Raw genomic sequence first — 22,079 nt, 5'->3', positions numbered from 1 at the left:
AATTTCTGCACACTGCTTTCTCTCCCCAGCTCCAAGACCTTTCCCACCCTTCCCAAAACGCAAGGAGTAGAATTGGGCCTAATCCTTCAGCCATGGTTTGACAGCTGTTTTGTTTTGTTGATTAAAAATCGGAGTTGGAATTAATACCACAGTCCTATATGATGTGAAGTGAGTTGCTTTGTGGCAGCAGTACGACGAAAAGACATAAAGTTAGTGCAAATTACAAAATAAGTCAAAATTCAAAGCAAATTTGTTATCAAACTGCATATATGACACCCAGGAACTTGGTGAAGAAGTAAAGAAGACATTCGACATGCAGGCCTTCATCAGTCAGAAATTGGTGAGGCTGCACCTGCAGTATTGTGTACAATAATGCTCAGCTTGTTATGGGAAAGACATTATTAAGCTAGAAAGAATGCAGAAAAGGTTCATCAGGATGATGCCTGGACTTGGGGATCTGAGTTACAATTGAGGTTGGGTAGACCTGGACTTTATTGCCTGGAATGATCACCGGAGGATAGACAGTATAAAAGTACATGGCCTTTTCCCACAGAAGGGTTGCTAACAACGCGAGGGCATTGGTTTGCAAGCAGAGGCGCGAGATCTAAAGGGGTACCAGGAGCAGCTTTCTTCACGTGAAGGATGGGGCATAGGGGCAGCACGGTAGCGTAGTGGTTAGCACAGCGCTTTACAGGATCCTGTAAGGAGTTTGCACCTTCTCCCCGTTTCCTCCGGGTGCTCCGATTTCCTCCCATGGTCCAAAGACGTAACGGTTGGTAGATTGTCCCGTGATTAGGCTAGGGTTAAATCGAGGGTCTTGGCCAGCGTGGCTGAAAGGTCCTGTTCCGCGCCTTATGTTAGTAGATAAATAAATGGAAATACGCACCCTGAGACGCATTTCCTTGCGGGCATTCGAAGTAAATACTAGAAACACAACAGACTCGATGAACAGCCACACCCAACAGGGCGGACAGACACCAATCTACAAAAAGCAGCAAACTGTGCCAATACAAAAAAAGTAATAATAAATAAATAAGCAATAAATTTGGAGAGCTTGAAATGAAGAGTCCCTGAAAGTGAGTCCGTTGGTTGTGAGAGTAAATCGTGCGGAAAGCGAGGGAATGAGAAAGTAGAGTTCAATGTCCATTTAGGAATCGGATGGCAGAGGGGAAGAAGCTGTTCCTGAATCACTGAGTGTGTGCCTTCAGGCTTCTGTACCTCCTACCTGATGGTAACAGTGAGAAAAGGGCATGTCCTGGGTGCTGGAGGTCCTTAATAACGGACGCTGCCTTTCTGAGACACTGCTCCCTAAAGATGTCCTGAGTACTCTGTAGGCTAGTGCTCAAGATGGAGCTGACTAGACTTACAACCTTCTGCAGCTTCTTTCGGCCCTTCAATACCAGACAGTGATGCAGTCTGTCGGAATACTGTCCACAGTACATCTGTAGAAATTTGCAACCATTTTTGATGAGACTCCCAATCTCCTCAAACTCTTAATGAAATATAGTTTTATTAATGTGAATTTATTAATAAAAGGAACTTGCATAAGTAAGCAACAGGACTCATCCTTTACCCTAACAAAAATCTAGAATTATTACTAATTGATAATCTCTCCTCAAAATTACCATGGTATCCCAGAAATTTTTTAGAAAATTATTGCCGGCACTCACTATCAAGAAAATGTTCGCCACCCTTGCTGAAGGTGGAGGAGAGAATTCCAGAGACTCCTGATTTTGTTTTTTTTTGTTAGGGGGAGATTTCTCCTCATTGTAACATGTTTTTCTTTATACTTTGAGAGAGACCCCCCCTTTCCAGACAGAGAGGAAATATTCCTGTGTACTGGCCGCTTCACCCCCGTCACAATCGCAAATACATTAGTTTTGACGAGATCAGCCCTCCATCTCCTCAGCATGGTCAGGTTTTCTTCTTGAGCCCGTTATGCCACTAGTGTTTAGGACAGCAGTGAAGGTCCTCCATCTCCAGCAGCGTTCATGGCTTCCTTCATCATGTCAGTAGCTTTCTCTCGGTTTTCACTGCTGTCAGTCATGCAAGTCACTCTGATGTAGAAGGATTCTTCATTGCTGTTTCCGGAACAATTTTGTTTGACCTGTCAGGGTTGTTGGCCCTGAGCTGAACCCCTGAACCTGGAGGACCACTCTCAGACTGGCCTCTACCCTTTGACCTGTTTGGCATGGATGACCCCACCAAGAGCCAAAGCATAAAGCCCTGACTCCAGCCCACAAAGCTCTGTGGGTCATTGAGGCACACAAGCTTTCGTGTGTCAATGAAGACAAGGTTGTGGTCAGTTGGCAGTTCCATAAGGCATCGGAACAGAATTAGGCTATTCAGCCCATTGTATCTGCTCTGCTATTCCATCATGGCTGATTAAACCACCAGGTACAAGAACTGTTACTACCCCACAAACATCAAGCTCTTGAACAAAGGGGTGACTACACTCACTTGCCCATCCATTGAGATGTTCCCACAACCAATGATCTCACTTTGAGAACTCTTTATCTCATTATCTCATGTTCTCGTTATTTATTGCTGGTTATTTATATTTGCATTTGCAGTTTGTTGTCTTCTGCACTCTGGTTGATCTTTCATAGATCCTGTTACAGTTACTATTCTATAGATTTGCTGAGTATGCCCACAGGAAAATGAATCTCAGGGTTGTACATGGTGACGATGTACGATAATAAAATTTACTTTGAACTTTACTAGTCCAGTCAGTCCCTTTCTCCTGCCTTCTCCCGCCAATCTTTGCTGCCCTTACTGATCAGGAACCTATCAACCTCGGTGTTAATATACCCACGCGGCTGGTGCAGGTGCGTGTTGGCCTGGGAGAGCCATGCATTTGGTTTGAGGAGGGTGGCTTTCTTTACTGTTCCAGGTGCTGGGTCTGGGTGAAGAATGGAAGGGAGGGGACGTGGCACGAACAGTGGGAGGTGGCCAGAAGGTCCGATGGCTGAAAAAGGAGCTGGAGCGGCACGCAGACAAGGAAGACCTCATCGTCATGTTCGTTGACAGGTAGGGCTGTGGCAGTGCCTGAGTGTGTGGGCAGGTGGGTCCCCCCATCCTGGGGTGGGTGGGGGGAGGGGTGTTACAATCAGTCAGCGGTGGGGGTGTGATGAATTGGTGGGACTCAACCTCTCATCTCAGGGCCTTGGGGCATAAACAGCCAGCAAAGGGGTGAGGGAAGTCTAGAAGGCCAGTGTCCCAATGTGAGCATCACCAACCTCATTATGTGCCGTGTCGTGTGACATGGCCGATCATGGTCTTTGACCGTGACTGTTCTTGGCAAATTTTTCTACAGAAGTGGTTTGCTGTTGCCGCCTTCTGGGCAGTGTCTTTACCAGACAGGTGACCCCAGCCACGATCAATACTCTTCAGAGATTGTCTGCCCTGATGTCAATGGTCACATAACCAGGACTTGTGATCTGCACTGGATTACTCCCAGCTCAATCAGAACAGCTCCACTCTGTGTCTGACCTTGGGAGTGTGTGATGAGACAGTGTAGAGGGAGCTTCACTCTGTGTCTGACCCTGCGAGTGTGTGATGGGACGGTGTAGAGGGAGCTTCACTCTGTGTCTGACCCTGGGAGTGTGTGATGAGACAGTGTAGAGGGAGCTTCACTCTGTGTCTGACCCTGCGAGTGTGTGATGGGACGGTGTAGAGGGAGCTTCGCTCTGTGTCTGACCCTGCGAGTGTGTGATGGGACAGTGTAGAGGGAGCTTCACTCTGTGTCTGACCCTGGGAGTGTGTGATGGGACGGTGTAGAGGGAGCTTCACTCTGTGTCTGACCCTGGGAGTGTGTGATGGGACAGTGTAGAGGGAGCTTCACTCTGTGTCTGACCCTGGGAGTGTGTGATGGGACGGTGTAGAGGGAGCTTCGCTCTGTGTCTGACCCTGGGAGTGTGTGATGGGACGGTGTAGAGGGAGTTTCACTCTGTGTCTGACCCTGGGAATGTGTGATGGGACAGTGTAGAGGGAGCTTTACTCTGTGTCCGACCCTGGGAATGTGTGATGGGACAGTGTAGAGGGAGCTTCACTCTGTGTCTGACCCTGGGAGTGTGTGATGGGACGGTGTAGAGGGAGTTTCACTCTGTGTCTGACCCTGGGAGTGTGTGATGGGACAGTGTAGAGGGAGCTTCACTCTGTGTCTGACCCTGGGAGTGTGTGATGGGACGGTGTAGAGGGAGTTTCACTCTACCTAAATCGTGATATACCAGCCCTGAGGGTGTGCATTGGTAACTTTTGGTGCGTAACCTGCTCTTGGCATGATGCTTATTTAATTTTCAAAGTGTGTGATCAGAACATCACAGAGACATGCCACATGCAAGTTCTTGATGTGGTGAGAGTACTGGACATGTTTGGAGCCTGAGTGAAAAGCCGTTGCCAAGTAACGTGTCAGTTGTTTCATTGTCACATGTGCAGATGCACAATGAAATATTATTTCCCATGCAGATCGTTTGAGGTACAGTATTAATGTGAAAACTCATGGAGTGCAGAATACAGTGTGTAAAAGGAAATGTAAAGAAGCCACCCGGGATATGCTTGAACATCCTCCAGAAGGATCAGTGGAACGTTTGGCAGTGCTGTGGTGTGTGGTGCGATGGGGTCTGCCAGGTTGGGTGTTCCCTACAAGGCCTGGCAGGTACATGGAAGACTGGTGTCTAGCTGTCTTGCTAACACCCACCATGTCGTTGAACATTCTGTGTGAGATGAGAGCACACAAGATGTCTGCACGTGAAGAGTTACAGAGGCTCGTACTGCATAAACATGGATGCAAAGACCAGGGTAGTTGTAGCCTGAAACTGGGCACGTGGTTGAGAGTACAGCGTAGTGGTTAGTATGGGAAACCATACAGGTCTGTGGGGAGAGAGTGTGATTAGTTTGGGGACTGATACAGGTCTGTGCGGAGAGAGTGGGGCAGTGGGATTAGTCTGAGGATTGATACAGGGCTGTGCGGAGAGAGTGAGGCAGTGGGATTAGTTTGTGGACTGATACAGGTCTGTGGGGAGAGAGGGGGACAGTGGGATTAGTTTGGGGACTGATACAGGTCTGTGGGGAGAGAGTGGGACAGTGGGATTAGTTTGGGGACTGATACAGGTCTGTGGGGAGAGTGTGGGACAGTGGGATTAGTTTGGGGCCTGATACAGGTCTGTGGGGAGAGAGTGGGACAGTGGGATTAGTTTGGGTACTGATACAGGTCTGTGGGGAGAGAGTGGGACAGTGGGATTAGTCTGAGGATTGATACAGGGCTGTGCGGAGAGAGTGAGGCAGTGGGATTAGTTTGTGGACTGATACAGGTCTGTGGGGAGAGAGGGGGACAGTGGGATTAGTTTGGGGACTGATACAGGTCTGTGGGGAGAGAGTGGGACAGTGGGATTAGTTTGGGGACTGATACAGGTCTGTGGGGAGAGAGTGGGACAGTGGGATTAGTTTGGGGACTGATACAGGGCTGTGCAGAGAGAGTGGGACAGTGGGATTAGTTTGGGGCCTGATACAGGTCTGTGGGGGAGAGAGTGGGACAGTGGGATTAGTTTGGGGACTGATACAGGTCTGTGGGGAGAGAGTGGGACAGTGGGATTAGTTTGGGGACTGATACAGGTCTGTGGGGAGAGAGTGGGACAGTGGAATTAGTTTGGGGACTGATACAGGTCTGTGGGGAGAGAGGGGGACAGTGGGATTAGTTTGGGGACTGATACAGCTCTGTGGGGAGAGAGTGGGACAGTGGGATTAGTTTGGGGGCTGATACAGGTCTGTGGGGAGAGAGAGGGACAGTGGGATTAGTTTGGGGATTGATACAGGTCTGTGGGGAGAGAGAGGGACAGTGGGATTAGTTTGGGGACTGATACAGGTCTGTGGGGAGAGAGTGGGACAGTGGGATTAGTTTGGGGGCTGATACAGGTCTGTGGGGAGAGAGAGGGACAGTGGGATTAGTTTGGGGACTGATACAGGGCTGTGGGGAGAGAGTGGGACAGTGGGATTAGTTTGGGGATTGATACATGTCAGTGGGGAGAGAGTGGGACAGTGGGATTAGTTTGGGGACTGATACAGGTCTGTGGGGGGAGAGTGGGACAGTGGGATTAGTTTGGGGACTGATACAGCTCTGTGGGGAGAGAGTGGGACTGGGATTAGTTTGGGGACTGATACAGGTCTGTGGGGAGAGAGTGGGACAGTGGGATTAGTTTGGGGACTGATACAAGTCTGTGGGGAGAGAATGGGACAGTGGGATTAGTTTGGGGACTGATACAGGCTGTGGAGAGAGAGTGGGACAGTGGGATTAGTTTGGGGACTGATACAGGTCTGTGGGGAGAGAGTGGGACAATGGGATTAGTTTGGGGACTGATACAGGCTGTGGGGAGAGAGTGGGACAGTGGGTTTAGTTTGGGGGCTGATACAGGTCTGTGGGGAGAGAGTGGGACAGTGGGATTAGTTTGGGGACTGATACAGGTCTGTGGGGAGAGAGTGGGACAGTGGGATTAGTTTGGGGACTGATACAGGTCTGTGGGGAGAGAGTGGGACAGTGGGATTAGTTTGGGGACTGATACAGGTCTGTGGGGAGAGAGTGGGACAATGGGATTAGTTTGGGGACTGATACAGGCTGTGGGGAGAGAGTGGGACAGTGGGTTTAGTTTGGGGGCTGATACAGGTCTGTGGGGAGAGAGTGGGACAGTGGGATTAGTTTGGGGACTGATACAGGTCTGTGGGGGAGAGATTGGGACAGTGGGATTAGAGGACTGATACAGGCTGTGGGGAGAGAGTGGGACAGTGGGATTAGTTTGGGGGCTGATACAGGTCTGTGGGGAGAGAGAGGGACAGTGGGATTAGTTTGGGGATTGATACAGGTCTGTGGGGAGAGAGAGGGACAGTGGGATTAGTTTGGGGACTGATACAGGGCTGTGGGGAGAGAGTGGGACAGTGGGATTAGTTTGGGGATTGATACATGTCAGTGGGGAGAGAGTGGGACAGTGGGATTAGTTTGGGGACTGATACAGGTCTGTGGGGAGAGAGTGGGACAGTGGGATTAGTTTGGGGGCTGATACAGGTCTGTGGGGAGAGAGAGGGACAGTGGGATTAGTTTGGGGACTGATACAGGGCTGTGGGGAGAGAGTGGGACAGTGGGATTAGTTTGGGGATTGATACATGTCAGTGGGGAGAGAGTGGGACAGTGGGATTAGTTTGGGGACTGATACAGGTCTGTGGGGGGAGAGTGGGACAGTGGGATTAGTTTGGGGACTGATACAGCTCTGTGGGGAGAGAGTGGGACTGGGATTAGTTTGGGGACTGATACAGGTCTGTGGGGAGAGAGTGGGACAGTGGGATTAGTTTGGGGACTGATACAAGTCTGTGGGGAGAGAATGGGACAGTGGGATTAGTTTGGGGACTGATACAGGCTGTGGAGAGAGAGTGGGACAGTGGGATTAGTTTGGGGACTGATACAGGTCTGTGGGGAGAGAGTGGGACAATGGGATTAGTTTGGGGACTGATACAGGCTGTGGGGAGAGAGTGGGACAGTGGGTTTAGTTTGGGGGCTGATACAGGTCTGTGGGGAGAGAGTGGGACAGTGGGATTAGTTTGGGGACTGATACAGGTCTGTGGGGAGAGAGTGGGACAGTGGGATTAGTTTGGGGACTGATACAGGTCTGTGGGGAGAGAGTGGGACAGTGGGATTAGTTTGGGGACTGATACAGGTCTGTGGGGAGAGAGTGGGACAATGGGATTAGTTTGGGGACTGATACAGGCTGTGGGGAGAGAGTGGGACAGTGGGTTTAGTTTGGGGGCTGATACAGGTCTGTGGGGAGAGAGTGGGACAGTGGGATTAGTTTGGGGACTGATACAGGTCTGTGGGGGAGAGATTGGGACAGTGGGATTAGAGGACTGATACAGGCTGTGGGGAGAGAGTGGGACAGTGGGATTAGTTTGGGGACTGATACAGGTCTGTGGGGAGAGAATGGGACAGTGGGATTAGTTTGGGGACTGATACAGGCTGTGGGGAGAGAGTGGGACAGTGGGATTAGTTTGGGGACTGATACAGGTCTGTGGGGAGAGAGTGGGACAGTGGGATTAGTCTGGGGACTGATACAGGTCTGTGGGGAGAGAGTGTGACAGTGGGATTAGTTTGTGGACTGATACAGGTCTGTGGGGGAGAGAGTGGGACAGTGGGATTAGTTTGGGGACTGATACAAGTCTGTGGGGAGAGAGTGGGACAGTGGGATTAGTTTGGTGTTCGATATGAGATTTTTTTTTAATTTCAAATGATTTCAAAGTATTCTGTTACTCCAGGAAATCCATTAGAAGTTGATTTTTCCTGAGGAATTCACAATCCTTCAGTCGGGCTGGTTCGGGGTGAGGGGTGAATTGATTTCTCCAGAGAAGGGAGTTTAAAGACAAACAAGACTCTGTTCGAGAATCTGTGACTGCTCTCTAACCTCCAGACAAGTTCTCCGTGGCAGAGAACTGAGGACAAGGATCCCATTCAAGTCTTGAATGGAAATTAATAAAAAAATACCCATTGCTTATTTATTCTTTTATTGAACACTTTATCCTTTCTCAAGCAAGTGTGGCAGAAAAACTTCTTGGGAAAATCTGGAATGTGAATTTCTGGTGAAATATATTGGATAAGGAGGCCTTTCAACCTCTCGGCCTTCAAACAGGGATATTCATGGCGTGACCTCTTCACCAACTGAGTAGCTGGTCAGGTGGGAGAGTGCTGGTGTTTAGACGGTGAAGGAGCTTTGGGACTGATACAGGGCTGTGGGGAGAGAGTGGGACAGTGGGATTAGTTTGGGGACTGATACAGGTCTGTGGGGAGAGAGTGGGACAGTGGGATTAGTTTGGGGATTGATACAGTGCTGTGGGGAGAGAGTGGCACAGTGGGATTAGTTTGGGGACTGATACGGGTCTATGGGGAGAGAGTGGGACAGTGGGATTAGTTTGGGGACTGATACAGGGTTGTGGGAGAGAGTGGGACAGTGGGTTTAGTTTGGGGACTGATACAGGTCTGTGGGGAGAGAGTGGTACAGTGGGATTAGTTTGGAGACTGATACAGGTCTGTGGGGAGAGAGTGGGACAGTGGGATTAGTTTGGGGACTGATACAGGTCTGTGGGGAGAGAGTGGGACAGTGGGATTATCTTGGGGACTGATACAGGTCTGTGGGGAGAGAGTGGGACAGTGGGATTAGTTTGGGGACTGATACAGGTCAGTGGGGAGAGAGTGGGACAGTGGGATTAGTTTGGGGACTGATACAGGTCTGTGGGGAGAGAGTGGGACAGTGGGATTAGTTTGGGGACTGATACAGGTCTGTGGGGAGAGATTGGGACAGTGGGATAGTTTGGGGACTGATGAAGGGCCGTGTGCTGTTTTTGGGGACTGATATAGGGCTGTGGGGAGAGCATCGACTCAGAACTGGTGGATCGGAAGGTTGACCTGTGAATGATTGTTCCTGGGAGTTGGGCCAGGAGCCTCCCCCACTGCCTTTGAGCTGTCTGATCAGGTGCCAGGTCCGAGTCAGCCGACCAGGTAGTGAGCGGCTCGTGTAACAAGCACAGCCTTGATTCAGCGTCTGGTTTGTGAGATGAGCAATGATCTCGTGTTGCACCTGCCCTAAATTCCACACCGGGCTTTGTCCTGAGGTTTACAGCTTGTTATTCCACAGGCTTTGTCTTCCCAAGGAGCATTTTATCTTTCAGAATGAGGACTTTGTCCGCGTCCTGGATTTTCAGACATGTGATGAGACTGATTGGGGACCGGTATTAAGTTTACCTAGTCCACAGTTATGAGAACAAGGGCTGGGCTCATGCAGTGCCAGAATCAAGCAGAAACCAGCCACGTATCAAGCAATAGACTTATTAAAGGCCTGGAATTTGGTTCCAATTCCCTGAAGACGGTCTCTTTCCACCTCTCTCTTGCTGCCTTTGCACCTCTCCCTGACCTGTTTTACCTTCATGTCTAAGGATTGATGTGCTGCTATTGGGGAGGGTCCAGTGGAGGTTCATGAGAATAATCCTGGGAATGAAAGGATTAACGTATGACGAGTGTTTGATGGTTCTGGGCCTGCACTCGCTGGAGTTTAGAAGGATGAGGGGGCAGTCTTTTGTTATGGTTATTATTCTATAGATTTATTGAGTATGCCCACAAGAAAATGAATCTCAGGGTTGTATATGTGGCATATATGTACTTTGATGATAAAATTACGTTGAACTCTGAAACCTACTGAATATTGAAAAGGCTAGATAAAGTGGACATGGAGAGGATGTTTCCTCTAGTGGGGGAGTCCAGGACCAAAGGACACAGCCTCAGAGTAGAAGGACATCCCTTTAGAACTGAGATGAGGAGGAATTCCTTTGGCCAGAAGGTGATGAATCTGTGGAATTCATTGCCACAGGCGGCTGTGGAGGCCATGTTATTGGGTATTTTTGAAAGGAAGTTGATAGTGAGGGTATCAAAAGTTATGGGGAGGAGGAGCAGGAGCAACTCCTGACAACTCGTCAGGAGCAGAGGCGAGGGACACCCTGACTTTTCAATCTGGCCTGGTGCTTAAATTGATTAAACTTCAGGTCCTTCGTCGCTCTTGGGGGCGGCCTGATCAAGTTTCGGGCAGACCAAAGGGTGTCTTTCAGCAGCATTTGTTTGTGTGTGTGTGTGTGTTTGTCTATGAGCTGCCCTGTAAGGCATCTTTTGGGGATGAACTGGGTCACAGACTCCTGCATCAGTTCCATGCCTTCTTAGCAAATCCACGGTCCGCCAAGGACCATCTCTTCGCTGTTGCAGCTGTCCCAAGGCCAGTGTACTTTGGGGATGATATTTGGTCTGCACCCACTGAGTACAAAGCATTTTATGAGTTAGAATCATGAGTGAGAGGAGCAGGATTCAGCCATCTGGCCCATTAAGCCTGCTCCGCCATTCAGCAAGCACGTGTCCGATCTGACTGCGGACTCAGCTCCACCTACCTGCCTTTCCCCATAAACCCTCAGTTCCCCTGCAAAGCAAAAACAATCTACCTCATTGTGTCTTAAATATATCTGAGTTTGCCTCTACTGTTTCTCTGTGCAGTGAATTCCACTGATTCCCTACTCTCTGGGGAAAACAGAACCTCCTCATGTCTGTCCTCAGCCTATTGCCCTGAATATTGAGACTGTGTCCTTGTTCCCGTCTGATAGCAGACGAGAACTGTCCCGTCTGATAGCAGAAGAGAACTGTCCCGTCTGATAACTATCCCGTCTGATAGCAGAAGAGAACTGTCCCGTCTGATAACTATCCCGTCTGATAGCAGACGAGAACTGTCCCGTCTGATAACTATCCCGTCTGATAGCAGACGAGAACTGTCCCGTCTGATAACTATCCCGTCTGATAGCAGACGAGATCTTTCCCGTCTGATAACTATCCCGTCTGATAGCAGACGAGAACTGTCCCGTCTGATAACTATCCCGACTGATAGCAGACGAGATCTTTCCCGTCTGATATCTATCCCGTCTGATAGCAGACGAGATCTTTCCCGTCTGATAACTATCCCATCTGATAGCAGACGAGAACTGTCCCGTCTGATAGCAGATGAGATCTTTCCCGTCTGATATCTATCCCGTCTGATAGCAGACGAGATCTTTCCCGTCTGATAACTATCCCGTCTGATAGCAGACGAGATCTTTCCCGTCTGATAACTATCCCGTCTGATAGCAGATGAGATCTTTCCCGTCTGATAACTATCCCGACTGATAGCAGATGAGATCTTTCCCGTCTGATAACTATCCCGACTGATAGCAGACGAGATCTTTCCCGTCTGATAACTATCCCGACTGATAGCAGACGAGAACTGTCCCGTCTGATAACTATCCCGTCTGATAGCAGATGAGATCTTTCCCGTCTGATAACTATCCCGACTGATAGCAGACGAGATCTTTCCCGTCTGATAACTATCCCGTCTGATAGCAGATGAGATCTTTCCCGTCTGATAACTATCCCGACTGATAGCAGACGAGATCTTTCCCGTCTGATAATTATCCCGACTGATAGCAGACGAGATCTTTCCCGTCTGATAACTATCCCGACTGATAGCAGACGAAAACTGTCCCGTCTGATAATTATCCCGACTGATAGCAGACGAGAACTGTCCCGTCTGATAACTATCCCGTCTGATAGCAGATGAGATCTTTCCCGTCTGATAACTATCCCGACTGATAGCAGACAAGATCTTTCCCGTCTGATAATTATCCCGACTGATAGCAGACGAAAACTGTCCCGTCTGATAATTATCCCGACTGATAGCAGACGAGAACTGTCCCGTCTGATAACTATCCCGTCTGATAGCAGACGAGATCTTTCCCGTCTGATAACTATCCCGACTGATAGCAGACGAGAACTGTCCAGTCTGATAATTATCCCGACTGATAGCAGACGAGAACTGTCCCGTCTGATAACTATCCCGTCTCTCTCGTGTACATCCCTTTATAAACATGAGAAAATCTGCAAATGCTGAAAATCCAAAGGAACAAGCACAAAATGCTGGAGGAACACTCAGCAGGAAAAGAGTCGACATTTTGGGCTGAAACTCTTCATCGAGGATGGGAAGGAAAGGGAGAAGTTAGAGTAAGAAGGTGCGGGAAGAGGAGGAAGAAGGACAAAGTGAGAGGTGAAACCGGGAGAGGCGGAGGGGTGAAGTAAAGAGCTGGGAATATGACTGGTGAGGGATAAAGGGCTGGAGGAGGAGGGATCTGATAGGAGAGGACAGAAGACCATGGAAGAAAGGGAAGGGGGAGGAACTCCAGAGGGAGGTGATGGGCAGGTAAGGAGATGAGGTGAGAGAGGGAAACAGGAATGGGCATGGTGAAGTGGGGGGAGGTGGGTGGGTGGAGATTTACTGGAAATTCAAGAAGTCGATGTTCATGCCATCAGGTTGGAGGCCACCCAGAGGGAATATGAGGTGTTGCTCCTCCAACCTGAGTCCACCTCACTGTGGCAGTAGAGGAGGCCATGGACCGATATGTTGGAATGGGAATGACAGGTAGGATTGAAATGAGCGGCCACCGGGAGATCCCGCTCTTTCTGGTGGGCGGAGCATAGGTGCTCAGCAGAGCAGTCTCCCAATCTACATTGGGTCTCACCGATATACAGGAGCCCATTGTTTGTACAAGGTTCCCTCTCGGTCTTCTGAACTCCAGCGAGTATAGTCCCGCCCGTCTCAACTCAGGGGGTAACCCGCTCATCTCCAGAAGCAACTCCCACTACGCCACCTCCAAAGCCAGCATATCTTTCCTCAGGTAGGGAGACCAGAACTGTGCGCAGTTGACCAAATTGGCTGTTGTTTTGGCCACCACACTACAGGAAGGATGTGGAGAGGCTGCAGACGTTGTCCACCAGGGTTCTGCAAGGCTTAGAGAGTATGAGCTATCAGGAAAGGTTGGGTAAACTTGGAGCGTTGGAGGCTGAGGGAAGACCTATCTGTTAGGTGGGGTTTGTGGTCAAGGTGTTACTCCTTTCACCGGGAGAGATTACTCCTTTCCCTGGGACACGGTATACTGGTCAGCCCGCCTGAGGAAGTTCATCCTTGCAGTAAGCGTGGTGAAAGTTCTCTTGGGTTTCTCTGTACGCACGTGACACCGAGATTGGGGATGTAGTGGACAGCGAGGAAGGCCGTAAAAGCTCGCAGCTGGAAAATGGCAGGTGACAGTCAATACAGACAAGTGTGAAGTGTTGCACTTCAGTAGGACAAACCAGGGTAGGACTTGCACAGTGAGCATCCAGTAGAACAGGGGGATCTGGCAATGCAGATCCATAAAACCTTGAAACTGGTGTCACGGGTAGATAGGGTTGTTAAGAGAGCTTCTGCACATTGTCCTCCATAAGTGTTGAGTGCAGGAGTTGAGACGGATGTTATGTGAGGCCTAATTTGGAGTACGGTGTGCAGCTCTGGTCACCTACCTACAGGAAAGATGTCAACAGGGTTGAAAGAGTACTGAGGGGGGGACGTCACGTGATGACGTAGGATCGAGACGCTGGAACCTAGCTCTCCCGTAAAAAGTTAATAAATTAATGTCTAAATGAAGAAAATTTAGTCAGTACCTTCTAAAAGTTACTTATAAACTACTCCGGATTGTGTCAAGCTATGCCTCAAAGAAGGAAGATGAAGAAAACTAATACCGGGAAGATTACGCAAGTTGGAACAAGAGCGGGGCCCACGTCTGCCGAGGAACCGCGGTCTCAGGTACGTGATGCCACCGGCGAGGCGGAACAAGAGACCGCGGCAACAATGGCCATTCCTAAAGGGAAGGGTCATCGTGAATTGCGCAAACGCGAAGGACGGAGCATGCGCAAACGGGAGCAACAAGAACTACAAAGCCCAGCTACCACTGCAACTGAAAGTGATAGCGAATCGGAGGGAGAGTCAAATGTCTCGGAAGGATCAGATGAAGAAGAAGTTAAAAGTCCTTCTAGAAATATAGAAAAGACTTTGAGGCAAATAATGCGTAAATTAGACACATTAAAAATAATTAAAAATAATCAAAAAATACTCAAAAAAAAATGACCAAAATGGAGATTATGCTTGATAAAATGACAAAGAGACAGGAAAAAATGGAAAAAAGAATTACGGACTTGGAAACTACAATGGAGGACATGGTTGAAAGAATGGACAAAATAGAAAATGAAAATGCTGCTTGGGCATCAGAAAGAAAACAATTTATGGAACAAATTGATAAGCTTGAAAATTTCAGTAGACGAAATAATATTAAAATTGTTGGACTTAAAGAAGATATAGAAGGAGAAGATCCAATAAATTTTTTTCAGAAATGGATCCCTGAAAAGTTGGAAATGGAAGGAGAAATTCCAATTGAGATCGAAAGGGCTCATAGATCCTTAAGGCCAAGACCTCGTGCTGATCAAAACCCACGATCAATTTTGATAAAATGCTTACGATACCAAGACAAAGAAAAGATCCTGAAGGCCGCTGCCCAATGTGCCAAAAATAGAAACGGGCCATTGATGATAGCAGGAAAACCAGTTCTTTTTTATCCTGATATAAGTTACAACCTGTTGAAGAGAAAGAAGGAATTTAACTCAGTGAAAAAAGCCTTATGGGAAAAGGGTTATAAATTTACAATGCGTCATCCAGCAACACTGATAATTTTTTTGGAGGAAGGAAAAAAATTTTTTCCCGATTATCGAAAAGCGGAGGAGTTTGTACAAGAACTTCCATCTATTCGCTAATTACGCATAGAGACTTCCAAACGTAATGGATTAAAGATGAAGATAGACCCAACAAACAGAAGTGATGGACATTTATGGATATTATAGAAGAGAAAAGCAAAATTTTAGAAATACTAAATGAGAATGGTATTTCTTTTTTTCTCTTCTTATACATATACGTTTTTGTGTTACGGGGGGGCTGGGGAGCTTTGGATCGGTTACTGCGGGATCCACGTGTGTAATCATGGCGGTTGCCATGACCCGTACAGCAGAGGGGGGTAATGTTGTGTTTTTTTTCCACAACATTAGTAGGGGGGTATTTTGTTTTTTTCTTTATATTTTAATTTTCTTCTTTCTTTTAGCCTGGATGATTGGTGGGGACACACATAGCAACACGGAGATTTTTATAAAGATTTCCCAAGATACCACGAAAGTGGAAAGATTACCGTAGATTCCGGATTTTAAGCCGCTACTTTTTTCCCACATTTTGAACAGCTTTGAACTTTGCGGCCAATAATCCAGAGCGGCTAATACATTATTTTTTTCATGCCGCCTCGTAAACATTTTGCCTCGTAACAGTAGACCAATAAAATTGATGAGTAGTTCACAGAGGTCCAATGAAATTGTACGATAAATCAAGCGCACTTTCACAATTAAATTATTGTAAATCAGTCATTTGTACTCACCCTCATCAACATGGAAAACACTCGAAGCATTGTGCTACCTACCCTACTTAGTTTAAACTATATTTGTTTTCTGTACTACATCGCGGGATGCTATGACGTCACACCCGGTTTCGCGGCGTCTTGTGGGAAAATGCCGTTTGCGATGAAACGGAAAGGAGGGGGGAGCGGATTACGCGAGCGGCTTTGGATCCGAGCAAAATCTGCTTTTAAATGCCGTTTGCGATGAAACGGAAAGGAGGGGGGAGCGGATTACGCGAGCGGCTTTGGATCCGAGCGAAATCTGCTTTTAAATGCCGTTTGCGATGAAACGGAAAGGAGGGGGGGAGCGGATTACGCGAGCGGCTTTGGATCTGAGCGAACTCTGCTTTTAAGTTAAAGGTATCAATAACTTTTCCTGGTAGGCTGCAGTATATATATTTTTTACGAGTCGTTAGGAGATATTGGAATGTTGTTCAGTAAAGAAGTATACGCAACGTATATTTAAAAGTAGCCGCGTACGGGCACGGTTCGAAAAAAAGCATTTGCAATATGTATTTGTTTTTGTTACCATATGGATTTAATTAAAAGTTAAAAAAATCCTCACGTGTAATATCTTTCTGTGTAAATATCTCATATTACAACGTGGGACACCTGCGGCCGAAAATCCGGTGCGGCCTAAAATCCGGTGCGGCCTTTACATTTAAAAAAATGATTTTATTTCTAAAATTAGTGCCAGCGGCTTAAAATCAGGTGCGCTCTGTAGTCCGGAATCTACGGTAGGTATTATTATAGATTGGAATAATATAATAAAAAAAATAATGACTAATCTACTAAACTTTTTAAGTTTTAATGTTAATGGGCTTAATGGGCCAGTAAAAAGAAAAAGAATTTTAACATATATTAAAAAAAATGAAAACAGATATAGCTTTTTTACAAGAAACTCATTTAACAGACATAGAACATCAGAAATTAAAAAGAGACTGGGTGGGAAATGTTATTGCAGCTTCATTTAATTCAAAGGCGAGAGGAGTTGCAATTTTGGTTAACAAAAATCTACCAATTAAAATACAAAACGTATTAATTGATTCGGCAGGGAGATATCTAATTATACACTGTCAAATTTTTTCAGAACTATGGACCCTTATGAACATTTATGCACCAAATGAAAATGATGTAAAATTCATACAGGAGGTCTTTTTGAATTTGGCCAACGCACATGATAAATATTAATAGGAGGAGATTTTAACTTTTGTCTAGATCCAGCTTTAGGTAGATCAACAAAGGTTGTTACAAAATCAAAAGCAGTAAAATTAACTCTATCATTGATGAAAGACTTAAATCTGATTGATATATGGAGAAGAATTAATCCAAAAGAAAGAGATTATTCATTTTATTCAAATAGACATAAAACATATTCAAGGATAGACTTTTTCCTATTATCAACAAATATTCAAGATAATGTGGAATATAAAGCAAGAATATTGTCAGATCATTCTCCTTTAATAATGACAATGATAATGATAGATAAAGAGGAATCAGTTTATAGGTGGAGATTTAATTCAATATTATTAAAACGTCAAGACTTTTGTGATTTTATGAAAAAACAGATTCAGTTCTTTTTAGATATAAATTCACATTCAGTTGATGATAAATTTATAGTGTGGGAAGCAATGAAGGCATACTTGAGAGGTCAGATAATAAGTTATACTTCTAAAATTAAGAAGGAACATATGATAGAAATAGATCAATTGGAAAAAGAGATTACAAAATTAGAAAAAGAATCCCAAAGAAATATGACAGAAGAAAAACGAAGACAACTTATTAACAAGAAGTTACAATATAATACGCTCCAAACATATCGAACGGAAAAAGCAATTATGAGAACTAAACAAAGATATTATGAACTAGGTGAAAGATCACATAAAGTTCTTGCATGGCAGCTAAAAACAGACCAGACTTCTAAAACAATAAATGCAATTCGAACAAGAGTAAATAAAATTACTTATAAACCTTTAGAAATTAATGAAGCTTTTAAGAATTTTTACTCTGAGTTGTACAAATCAGAATCACAAAATGACAATGTCAAGATAGAAAGGTTTCTGTCACAAATAACTCTTCCAAAATTAAATACGGAAGAACAGAAGGGATTAGATATGCCTTTTACATTGAAAGAGGTCGAAGAAGCCCTAGGATCACTTCAAAGTAATAAATCTCCAGGAGAAGATGGTTTTCCACCTGAATTCTATAAAAAGTTTAAAGATTTATTAATTCCTCCTCTTATGGAGTTAATACGCCAAGCGGAAAGAACACATAAACTTCCAGAATCCTTTTCGACAGCCATTTTAATAGTATTGCCAAAAAAAGATAGAGATCCTTTAAAGCCATCATCATATAGACCGATTTCTTTATTAAATACTGATTATAAAATAATAGCAAAAATCTTATCTACTAGATTATCTAAATGCTTACCAAAATTAGTACATATGGATCAAACAGGATTTATTAAAAATAGACAGTCAGCAGATAATGTAACTCGCTTATTTAGTATAATTCATTTAGCACAGAAGAGGGACGAAATGAGCGTGGCAGTTGCTTTAGATGCAGAAAAAGCATTTGATAGATTGGAGTGGGATTTTTTATTTAAGGTATTGGAAAAATACGGATTAGGAGTATCTTTTATAAAATGGATTAAAACCTTAAATACTAATCCCAAAGCTAAAGTAGTGACAAATGGTCAAATTTCAACACCATTTCAGTTAACAAGGTCAACTAGGCAAGGTTGTCCATTATCACCTGCTTTATTTGTATTAGCGATAGAGCCATTAGCTGAATTGATTAGAATGGACCCAGATATTAAGGGCTTTAGAGTTAACCAGGAAGAATACAAGATTAACTTATTTGCTGATGATGTTCTACTTTATCTAACAAACCCATTGCAATCGTTGCGTAAATTATCCTATAGATTAGAAGAATATGGGAAAGTATCAGGTTACAAAATAAATTGGGATAAAAGTGAAATTTTACCTCTTACTAAAGGAGACTATAATCAATGTCGATCAATAACCCAATTTAGATGGCCGGCAAATGGTATAAAATATTTAGGTATAAGAGTCGATAATGATATAAAGAACATATACAAATTAAATTATTTACCACTATTGAAAAAAATTCAAGAAGATCTTGATAAATGGATGGTATTACCAATAACATTAGTAGGTAGAGTAAATACCATAAAAATGAATATATTCCCTAGATTACAATACTTATTTCAATCACTACCAATACAATTACCCCAGAAGTTTTTTCAAGAGCTGAATAAATATGTGAGGAATTTTCTTTGGAAAGGTAAGATGTCAAGAATATCGTTGGAAAAATTGACATGGAAATTTGAGCTAGGAGGGTTACAACTTCCAAATTTTAAGAATTATTATAAAGCAAATCAACTTAGATTTATTGCATCCTTTTTTGAGAAAGACAAACCGGCATGGATCAGAATAGAACTAGATAAAATAGGAGAAAATATACCAGAAGACTTTATATATAAATGGGAATCTAAATGGATACGGGAAAAGAAAGAATCTCCTATATTAAAACATTTGATTGATTTATGGAATAAGATAAATGTTGACGATGAGACAAAGCAATCCTTATTAGCAAAGAGATCTTTAATCCAAAATAGACTTATTCCTTTTACAATGGATAATCAACTTTTATATAATTGGTTTCAAAAAGGGATTAGATATATAGGAGATTGTTTTGAAGGAGGTATATTAATGTCATTTGATCAATTAAAGAATAAATATAAAGTATCAAACAACACTCTTTTTTGTTACTTTCAACTAAGGGCTTATTTAAGAGAAAAGCTAGGTCAAACAATGTTAATACCGAAACCCAATGAAATGGAAACTTTAATTCAAAAAGGAAAGATTAAAAAATTTATCTCTTGTATGTATAATTTGATTCAAAAACAGGCAATTAAACAAGGAGTCCATAAGTCAAGACAAAAATGGGAAAGTGATTTGAATATCAAAATTGAAGAAAAAAACTGGTCAAGACTATGTCTTGAGAGTATGACAAATACAATAAACGTTCGATTAAGATTAGTGCAATACAATTTTTTACATCAACTATATATTACACCACAAAAAATAAACAAATTAAACCCAAATCTATCTGATCAGTGTTTTCGATGTAACCAAGAAATTGGTACTTTTTTACATTCTATTTGGTCTTGCTCTAAAATTCAACCTTTTTGGACAAATTTAAGAGTTTTACTGGAACAAATTATTGGAATACAACTTCCACACAACCCAATACTACTTTTACTAGGTAATATTGAAGGGATAAAACCGATATCCAGATTGAATAAATATCAGAAAGAATTTATAAAAATTGCATTGGCAGTAGCCAAAAAGGCTATTGCAGTGACTTGGAAATCGGATACATATCTAAGTATAGATCGTTGGAAGAACGAAATTTATGGCTGTATTCCACTTGAAAAAATCACTTACAATTTAAGAGATAAATATGAAACATTTTTGAAAATTTGGCGCCCTTATTTACAAAAGACAGGATTAAATATATAGGTGCTCCGAAGATGAAATAATTGGTTACTTGGGGAAAGAAATAAATATATACACTAAAGTTATTACGAACTCCGTGGAGCGTGTGGGGATCTTCCAATATCCAGGCATTCCTTTTTTTTTTCTCTTTCTTTTTTTTTAATAGGGATGTTAGGGGGGAGGGGTTAAGGGGAGGGGGGCTGGGTAACACATTTTTTTTCTCATACACATTTATTCTGTAACTATTTGAAAACAATAAAAAAAGTTTAAAAAAAAAGAAAGAGTACTGAGGAAAGTTTACAAATGTTGCTGGGTTCAATTTCAACATTTAAGAGAAACTTGGATAGGAGGAATATGGAGGGTTATGGTCCTGGTGCAGAACAATGGGTCGAGGCATAGTAACAGTTTGTCACGCACTAGATAGGCCCGTTTCTGTGCTGTAGTGTTCTGTGACTGTGTGATGGTGTGGCTAAGGTCGGCTCCAACGCCATCTGTAAGTGCGAATGATGCTGCAGTTGTTGGATGAATCACAGGTGGTGAGGGGTCAGCAGCGAGGCTGAGACCAGACACATCAATCTCCCGCTCAACGGCAGTACAACGTCAGGAAGATGAAGGAGGCACCACCCACATTGGGGGGGAGGTGGGGTGGGGATCATCGGCAGAGAGGGTCAGCAGCTTTAAATTCCTGGGCATTTACGTATTGGGTGACCTGTCTTCAGCTCAGCACGTAGAGCCAATTGCAAGGAAGGTGCACGGCCCTCTTTAATTAAAAGCTTAAGGAGTTTTGACTGGTCACCTAAACACTGTTGAAAGTATCCTGACTGCATCACGGTCTGAGAATCAGAGTTAAAATCAGATTTATTATCACCAGCGTATGGTGTGAAATTTGATTACTTTGCGGCAGCAGTACAATGCAATACATGATAAATAGAGAAAAAAGTGTGAATCATAATAAGTGTATGTGGGGGGGCTATATATATGTGTGTGTGTGTATATATATGTATATATATATATATATGTAAATTAAAATATACTAAATTCAAATAATTAGTGCAGAAATAGAAATAAGAAGTAGTGAGGTCGTGTTTATGGGTTCAATGTCCATTCAGAGGGGAAGAAGCTGTTTTTGAATCGTTGTGTGTGCCTTCAGGCTCCTGGATCTCCTTCCTAATGGCAACAATGAGAAGAAGGCAAGGCCTCGGTGGTGGAGGTTATTAATGATGGATGCTGCCTTGAAGATGCCCTGGATGCTAGGGAGGCTAGAGCATATGATGGAGCTGACTACGTTTACAACTCTCTGCAGCTGACTTCGAGCCTGTGCAGTAGCCCCCGCACCTCCCCCCATACAGACGGTGAAACAGACTGTCAGAATGCTCTGTTACGGAAACTCGAATGTGCAGGAACTCAAGAAGCTGCAGAGGCCGGTGGACTCAGCCAGTACATCACGGACACATCCCTCCCCACCATCGGTCGTATCCACAGGAGGTTCTGCCTCGAGAAGGCAACATCCATCATCAAAACCCACCATTCGAACCACACCATCTTCTCACAGTTCCCATTGGACAGGAGGCACAGAGGCTTGAAGTCCCACACCACCTGGTTCAACCAACAGACACATCCTTAGTCGCTACAGTTTAGCAGCAGTGTGACTACTTTGCATTAAAA

At 44.6% G+C, this 22,079-nt stretch overlaps 1 protein-coding gene across 1 annotated transcript in view; it reads left to right on the top strand.

Annotated features, from left to right (window-relative positions):
• Positions 1–22,079, top strand: part of LOC140729257 (multifunctional procollagen lysine hydroxylase and glycosyltransferase LH3-like) — a 91,201-nt gene that overhangs the window by 17,583 nt on the left and 51,539 nt on the right. The window contains exon 3 of the mRNA XM_073048835.1: positions 2,894–3,030. Within this exon, the coding sequence (XP_072904936.1) occupies positions 2,894–3,030 (137 nt within the window). The remainder of the gene's footprint in view (positions 1–2,893; positions 3,031–22,079) is intronic.

This window comes from Hemitrygon akajei, chromosome 6 (assembly GCF_048418815.1).
Source record: "Hemitrygon akajei chromosome 6, sHemAka1.3, whole genome shotgun sequence".
NCBI lineage: Eukaryota > Metazoa > Chordata > Chondrichthyes > Myliobatiformes > Dasyatidae > Hemitrygon > Hemitrygon akajei.
This window is presented reverse-complemented; position numbering and strand designations above follow the sequence as displayed.